Consider the following 8,468-nt stretch of genomic DNA (forward strand, 5'->3'; position numbering starts at 1 on the left):
TCAAAAATGTTTTCCCTCTCTCTTGCAACAAATTCAAATATGAATAACTCCCTAGGGGGGAAAACCAGCCGTCTGCAAGCATTTGGACCTACTCAAAATATTGTTGAAAAAGTTTTCATACTAATAATTCAAATGTGCGTGCATTCACAAGCAAAATTTGTATGTTTACTTGATTCACCGACAGACACTACCACAATATTAACATTAGCTTAATAAACATTCAGGCGCACTACGCATTGTACTTACCCACTGTATGCACTTGTATGTATTACTAAAACAACCATGCTTATGGCAAAATATAAATCTTCATGATTTATATAATGTATTTAATAAATGCATTGTAGTAATTACTTTAATAATTAGGTGTATTATACGATACAGATACCTTCTATATATTGAAGCTACATCATATTATACAATACTCTTGCAGAAATAATAAAGGAATTTAAGATATTTACCATTATTTTGTCAATATATCTAATTACGTAGGTAGAAAATGATTTTACAACCTGATATAATATTTATTCTAGATTTTGATGTGTGTAACATGTAAGAAAATATTTTGGGTATCCATTTTCCCGTAACACTGAACTTCTTCAGGGGAAGTTCAACTGTTTTTTATAAATATGTAAATGTATCGTATTATCATAGCGCTGTGATTGTTTAAAGTTTTTTGGTTTTGAAATTACTCCGCCTGCGACGCCACAAGTTTTCTACCAGTTCTGCTGATTAGTGAATTGGCCCCCCGTTCACCGGAAATCTATATAAATACTCTATAATTCGTTAATCTGGAAGAACTAGTTAGTAACGTCATTCAAAACAGTTCATTTTTATTAAAATCATTTCCATTTTATTTTTTTTACTTTTTCGAGAAACTTTCCCCCCATACAATTAAATGCTTTAAACTTTACCGCTTATAAGAAAGCACTATTTGATATTCAATTTTCCGTAGCACTGAACTTCCTCCGTGTACTCGGTTCATAATATAATAACGTGAATAAAATCTTATCTCGTTTACTACGGCGCCGCGCGGCGCGACACTCCTATCACAGACTACAGTAGATATACTCCTATTCGTGTTATAATAATTATTTAGTAGCGAACTTTAAACTTTGCAAAATGAATGTGTTTAAACGTGTTTTTAATAGAGTGAGCTTTGATAGAAAATTTACGCGAATATTCCTATTTCGGAAATTTTCGTCTAATTGTAGTAATATTCAATTACAGGTTTGTTTATGTCACTAGGGCTGTTTTATTGTTCATCAAAACTTGTAATATTATATTGAAGGTCAAAGCGTAAATTAATTTAGGTTCTTTAACGAATATGTGCATTAATTAAATACTAACTTTTTTCCTTTTACAAAAAAAAACTTTTTCATGGCAATTATACCTATTATTTTTGTTTTATTACCCTCGTACTTTCAGTTATAATATTATTATATTAAGTTTTTTTCATTCTCTTGTGAAAATGTACATAATAAAACAACAAGAAACAACTGTCCTTTTACAAAAAAAAACTTTTTCATAGCAATTATACCTAGTATTTTTGATTTATTACCAACGTACTTTCAATTATAATATTATTATATTTTGTTTTTTTCGTTCTTTTGTGAAAATGTAAAAACAACTGTCTTTTTTTGTTTGGTGATGATAGTTTTTATTTGTAATAATTAATCCCAATAATGTTATCTATAGATAGAAGATGATAGATGATAAACCACATATTGTTTAAAAAAATAATACTTCTGACATCTGTCAATGCCAAAGTCAAATGTCAGTTTAAAAGTTTTAACTTTCTATTATTGCAAAAAAATTTAAACTTCTATTGAAGTTGAGGCAACTTGAAGAAGTTGTAAATAAAATAAAATGAATGCTTTAAAGGGTGTTTTATTATTTGATAACATCTTAAACTGTCGCCCAAATGGTTTAAAACAGCTAACTTTGCGTCAATTTTCAAGTGCAACTGTTATTGAATTGAAGGTTTGAATGTGTTTTTACTTACAAATACAAAATACTGCATGATAAACATTTGCAATTTCACTAACTTAATCAACACAATTTCTAACGAAGATAAAAGTAACATTTTTGCCGTTAACTTAGTTATTGAACTACTTATTTATGTCACACAATATTCCTTAGGCTTATAAGTGCTTGATTGAGTATTTTTTAAAGAAAATTAATCATTTCTTGCACACTGGAAGTAGGATTAAAAGTCTCATAAATTTTACCTCTTGACTACAATAAAGATAATAAATGATGTCTGTATTTATAACGAGACTTTTTATATTTAATGCAATTATCATATTATTTAAGTTATTATTTTTTATCTTGTAAAATTTTGAGTGATGCAAGAAGGAATTTATTATGTGGGACTACAAATTGATAACATTATTGTGATGTAATTTTTAATTTTTGTAAATTGTCTTTAATATGATTTTCATTTCACAATCTCTGTCGATCTTTTTAATAAAAAAAAAAATGTAAATATTCTTAGACACATATAAAAACAAAAAATTACGTATAATTTATTTTCTTCCACGGTATTTCTCCATGTGAAAATAAAATAAAAGTAATTCAAATTGGGGCTTGTTTATTTTAGGAACAGAAAATTAAAGTTGGAAAAAATGAAATAAATTTTTTAAAAACTGGTAATGGTCCGAATAAAGTGCTTTTCATGCCAGGTGCATTAGGATCAATCTGGACAGATTTTGAACCACAGATTAAGGGACTCGATAAAAGTCTTTTTACACTCATAGCATGGGATCCTCCAGGGTATGGAAAAAGTATACCTCCTTACCGGGATTTCCCAATCAACTTCTTCGAGAATGATGCTGATTTAGCTCTTCTATTAATGAGAGTAAGTTGAATAGAAATTTATCTAATAATCATATAAAACATTCAAAATAAATAGAATTTCAGTATTTTAAGAAAAGAAACACAAATATAGTACTTTTTTAAAAGTTAATATGGCACGTTACTCTTAAGACATATTTATTTCCTCAAGGAATTTTTACTAAAGAACTTGTTTTAATAAGCTGTCAAAAAGAGCAAATTTCTTTTATTCCACCATGCAGCAGGTATTTTTTTTGCATATGCCTTTCTAAAATTGTAAATTATGGGTGCGATATAAGCTAAACAAACAATTTAATTCCGTCCCAACATCCTTATTTCTATTGATTTTTTTAATATTCCAATAAAATTCAAGTTGTTGATGAAAATCCTTGGTGGAAGATCATTGTAGAAATTTAAATAATTTATTTGGAAATAAAAGATTAGTGATATTTTAATCCACAAATTTGGAATAACCAATAATTCAAATCAATTATTGTTATATATTTATAGTGTATGCAGACAATTGGTAGAATTCCATATTAAATTTGGTAATGTATCCAAAATAAAACAAGTTTATTGGATTATAATTCTACTTTATTTTTTAAAATATACAAAATGTCCTAACAAGATGTCCTAATGTCCTGCGTCACAATATACCCTTTGTATATTTTAAAAAATAAAGTAGAATCCAATAAACTTGTTTTGTTATATAGTTTTGAATTTATTATCTGTTTGCTTTTCTATAAATATATTTAATTTTATAATAAAGATACCAGTATCGAGATGTCATGGAAGCGATGAAACCGGTCACTGGTTATTCCAAATGGTTGATTTAAGTATCACTCACCTTTTGTTTCTATAATAAATTGCAATAACACCGTTCACCAAATTTTTTAACTTTATTTATTTCTTTAGTTATATTACATAAGTGGTGTACCACTTCCTATGGTTTGTCACTTCCTGAATATTTAAGTTTTTCCTTTTTCCTCCCTCTTTCCTTCCCTCTTTACTCTGCTCTCTTCATGGTATCGTGTAGATATTAACTGTTACAGTGCCAACGAGCGCCATCGCGCTCATGTGTATACAAGTTTAAAGTGCCACGAGCGCAATAGTGCTCACGAAATCAGTTGCTGTTTAGCGCGCGGTGAGGAAGGTCCCTTGCATGCATCGTTATTTTTTTAACTTTCTACGTATTACATAAGGTTCAAATTATTATAGTATTGCTAAATACAATATAAAAAGAAACAGAAAATTAAAATTTTACACAAAATGTTTGAATACAAAAACAGTTGTGAAGAAAGTGATAGTGGGAGTGACATTGTGGTGCGCTCACACCGCGTAATGCAATTTTTAAGTGATAGTTATAATAGCAATTATTTTGCTAACACGGAGCAAGTACCGGACTGCGAAAATGACAATGTAAACTTGACCCAATTCACATACTTACCACTAGATACACAATACAATAAACAAACTTTACAATATTCACAATATATATTTCTATAATTTTCTTTTTATTTTATTATTCATGTACAAGATTTTTTTAAGAAAACACCGAAAAAAATTTGAAATTGGGTAATTTTTGGAAGAGGTGCATTTTTTTGAGATAAAGGTAAATGACACCAAAAACAAAAGTTTTCTTTGGCTTTTTTAATTATACATATATGGGTTAAAAATAATGTCACTAAAAGGGTTAAGTAAATTTTTACTTATTAAAAAAATCATTTTTATCAATATTTTGTTCTACAAATAAATTATTAATAAACCAACTATATGTTCATATACCACTGATTTTATCAAATTGAACGGTATGGGTAGGTAAAAAAAAAATGCCTTAAGACAATATTCCTGCCCTTATGCATATGTATGTAAACTGTATATGTACATAAAGTGTTTAAATAAGTTAATAAAAATACCAACTAATATTTGTATTACTTATATTAAACATGTAAACTACAACTACTTATTATTATTACTACAGTACAATCACAACAGTAAATGTAGCATTTCTTCTTAAATTCATTAATATTATTTTTATAATAAAATAAATAAAACAACTTTGTTTTTAACCACTAATTTTTTATTATAATGAATAACCACAAAGTTAGTGCTTCAAATATAAACTTCATATTATTTTTATTCGTCATACTTTCAGGCATATCATCATACATTGTCATTTCTTTATACATTTAACAATTTTCAGATTCTGTATTTTTCCAATATGAATCTTATTCTATCTATATTCTAGTAATATAATTATGTTATTTTTTTATTTAAAACTATTTTATTAATGAAGTATATGCGCTCTTTATTGATAAAAATCTTTTCTTTTTTTATTCGTACATATTCAATTTAATTTTTTTTTTTTTTTTTTTCATTACTCTTCTCATGGTTTTGAAAAATAATCTAAATATATAGTTACTTTACTTTACCTAAGAGTTTAAGATAGCAAGAAAGGCTATACCCTGCCTCTATGGAGTGCTTAGATTGGTTTATCTCTTGCATAGGACATTTTTATGCTCTTTAAGTATCTTCATGTTTCAAAATTTTTAGAGCCTGCATCAGCTTACCATCGACAAATAAATCATATCCAATTTTTCTAGGCGCTGGATATACCAAAATTTTCTCTTCTTGGATGGAGTGATGGTGGTATAAGTTCAATCATCTTGGCAGCAAAGTATCCTGAATATGTTAAAAATGCCGTAATCTGGGGTGCAAACTCTTATATTTTGAGAACAGAATTAGCTAGTTATGAAGGTGCAACAATGAATTTATATTTCTTTTTTATTATAATTTATATCTATCTCGTGTAGTCATTAATATTTTTACTAGTAAAAACAATAATAAAAATGTAGTAACTAAGTACTATTTAGTATTTTATATTCAATTTTTTTTCAAAATAGGAATACGGGACCTTAAAGTATGGTCCAAAAAAATGAAAGACCCTCTAATTGCCCTCTACGGAGAAAAATATTTGGAAGAAACTTGGAGCAAATGGTGTGATGCAATGCAAAATATTTATCAAGAAAAAAAAGGAGACATTTGCATGACAAAGTTAGTGGAAGTAAAATGCCCAACACTCATTTTGTATGGTGCGAAAGACAAAATGGTTGATCCATCTCATCTCTCTGTATTACAAAGCAATATTGCTAAATCTTCGTGAGTGAAATATTTCTTTATCACCCTGTCCTCTTCATCTTCATATTTATTTATTCTTATCCAATGTTTCTATTTACTTTTTACATTAAAGATATTGTTAATGGACCATCAAACTAAGCCAAAAAACTTAAGTTTTTATTTTTATATATCGTATTATCATCGCAACAAGTTTTGTAAATTTTTCATTAATCCGTGTGTGACATCACTAGTTCTATTCGGTGAGTTGTCCTGATTGATAGGTTACGTCATTATAAGTCATTTATTTTTATTATTTTTTAAACTACACCGTGCAATCAAATTGTTCTAATTTTTACCGCGTGTAAAAATCATTTTTGCATCCAATTCCCCGTAGCACTGAACTTCTTCATTAAAGAGTACATGGCTAAAACGGGTTCATTACGTTTTTTTCAATTTTTAGATATTAATGCCATTTTTTTTCTACAGATGAAATATTCAATAAAATGGAATATTCAAAGCAATTCAAGTATATTGTTAGTATACAATAGCTGTTTATTTTATATTTTAATGGCTGTGCTGAATTCTAATATTTTTTGTTTTTTTTATCAACTGTTTTCTAATAATGAAATTTCGCACTAGGAAAATATTTTTCATTTCTTTTACAGGTAGTTGTAATTATTTTTAGCTACATACCAGTCTAAAATCAATATTTTTTTAGACCTCAGAATCATACCAGGACCTTATGAACTGTACCCCAAAATGCAAACTTAATTTATAAACCATTTTGAAAAAATATTTTGCATAGAATATACTTTATCACTAAAAGTTTGTTAGCGGCAAATCAAATTATGCAGAAGTAGTTTTTGGTTTACAATAGCTAGCACATTGGTAAAATTGATCAAAAACTTGTTTTCATGTTGATCTTGGTATTCAAATAAAATGGCTTTCACAATGAAGAAGTTCAGTGCTACGGGAAATTAGATATAAAAAATGTTTTCTTACAATCGGTAAAAATTAGAGCATGTAATTGTACTGCGAAGTGTCTCAAAAATGTATGAAAAAATTAATAAAAATAAATTACTTTATGTGACGTAACAAGTTCTTCTGAATTGACCAATGATAGAGTACTGTGATAGATTTCCGGTTTCTAGGTAGTCATTTTCTTCAACGTTTAGTGTACTGTGGCAGCTACGGGTGCTAGCTTTTAAATGGCAGCACAGTTCACTGACGACAACTCGTGACGTCACAGGCGGAGTAATTAGCTTTTTTTTTTTTAATTTTGGCTTAGTTTGATAGTTTATTAACAAACAAAAAAACATTCAAAAAACCACAGAACTTCCTTGTTCATAATATTACAGCAAAATATATATATGTATATACATATCGTCATGATCATAGAACAATGACACATATGATTTTCTTCAACTTTACATGAGAGCAGTTTAATTAATTTTTTTGACACTGATAACTCGATAAGTACAAAAGTATATCCTTTGATACTTGGGTTAGTTATATATATATATATATATATATATACTTATATGTATTAATATATATTTATATATATTTACAAACTGTATATATTTATATATATATATATATATATATATTTATATATATTTACAAACTAGAGTATAAAGCCTTTACAAAACCTTTTCGAGATCAAATATTTTAAAAATTTCAATCTCGCATTTTTCGCACATCTGTCGATGTTCTATGATCAAGACGATATAATATATTCTTCAATATGTACAATTTGTCTTACACAATACAAATATGCTGTCTACTGTACTTACTGTTTCCTGTTATAAAAATAAACATGTTTTACTATAACTGTCCATAATACTTTTTTCTAGCTTTCATATCTACCCTGAAGGAGGACATAATATTCACTTGAAATATGCTGAAGACTTCAACACGAGAGTCACCGAATTTCTTTCCGAAAACAATTGATTTTATAAATTATGTGCCATTATGTATATACTCTTATTATTATAATTAGTCAATAATAATTAAGCTATTTCGTAACTTTAGGTGATGGTTTTAAACATGTTAATTGCAATGAAAATACGGATGTATTGTAATAATTTTTGTAAATACTTATTACCTGTTTATATCTCCAAATTATTTTTATAAATTGTTATATTTCTCATACTTTTATTGTACCTTCTTGTTACAATTCGTTTTTGAATAAAATGTAAATATGTTTTGTATCTTTTTTCCCACATTTATAACTTTTTTACTTTATCAATATTTTGTTTTCTTCTTGACAATTAAAAAGGTCCCCATGTTTGATTACTTTTTATTTATATTACATCATAATGTTGTAATTTACATTATAATGGAAATTAAATTTGTTTATTGTTCCTTTTGGTATGCTTGGTATCACATGTTTGCGGGCCAGAAGAAGCATTGCCTTGCTCACGATGTGTTAAAAACTTCTGAATGGGTTAATTAATTATCCCAACATTTTGGAGTCTATAAAATTAAATACACCGAGCAACATTTGTCCTTCATAA

General features: G+C 27.5%; 1 protein-coding gene across 3 annotated transcripts; it reads left to right on the plus strand.

The window, feature by feature from the left end:
• Positions 1 to 1,010: 1,010 nt before the first annotated feature.
• On the plus strand, positions 1,011 to 8,176 carry LOC148277655 (serine hydrolase BPHL-like). 3 transcript variants are annotated; one of them, XM_088232570.1, is made up of 5 exons: positions 1,011 to 1,227; positions 2,600 to 2,857; positions 5,436 to 5,589; positions 5,736 to 5,991; positions 7,806 to 8,176. In XM_088232570.1, the coding sequence occupies exons 1-5, from the start codon at positions 1,120 to 1,122 to the stop codon at positions 7,900 to 7,902; spliced, it is 873 nt and encodes a 290-aa protein (XP_088088696.1). In that variant the 5' UTR covers positions 1,011 to 1,119; the 3' UTR covers positions 7,903 to 8,176. The 3 variants fall into 3 exon arrangements, with proteins under 3 accessions (XP_088088696.1, XP_088088695.1, XP_088088697.1); XM_088232569.1 differs by lacking the exon at positions 1,011 to 1,227 and adding an exon at positions 1,688 to 1,980; XM_088232571.1 differs by lacking the exon at positions 1,011 to 1,227 and adding an exon at positions 1,688 to 1,980 and having other exon boundaries at positions 5,736 to 5,886.
• The last annotated feature ends 292 nt before the right edge of the window (positions 8,177 to 8,468 follow it).

The sequence above is a fragment of the Micrasema longulum genome, unplaced genomic scaffold (genome assembly GCF_059751315.1).
Source record: "Micrasema longulum isolate JH-2025_06_02 unplaced genomic scaffold, ASM5975131v1 h1tg000998l, whole genome shotgun sequence".
Classification (NCBI taxonomy): Eukaryota; Metazoa; Arthropoda; class Insecta; order Trichoptera; family Brachycentridae; genus Micrasema; species Micrasema longulum.

Bases quoted from the DNA above. Each gene is read 5' to 3' on its own strand.
- LOC148277655 (XM_088232569.1), top strand. From the start codon at position 1,867: ATGAATGCTTTAAAGGGTGTTTTATTATTTGATAACATCTTAAACTGT. The intron at 2,858-5,435 runs GTAAGTTGAATA...CAATTTTTCTAG, and splicing joins TAGCTCTTCTATTAATGAGA to GCGCTGGATATACCAAAATT. The intron at 5,992-7,805 runs GTGAGTGAAATA...ACTTTTTTCTAG, and splicing joins AGCAATATTGCTAAATCTTC to CTTTCATATCTACCCTGAAG.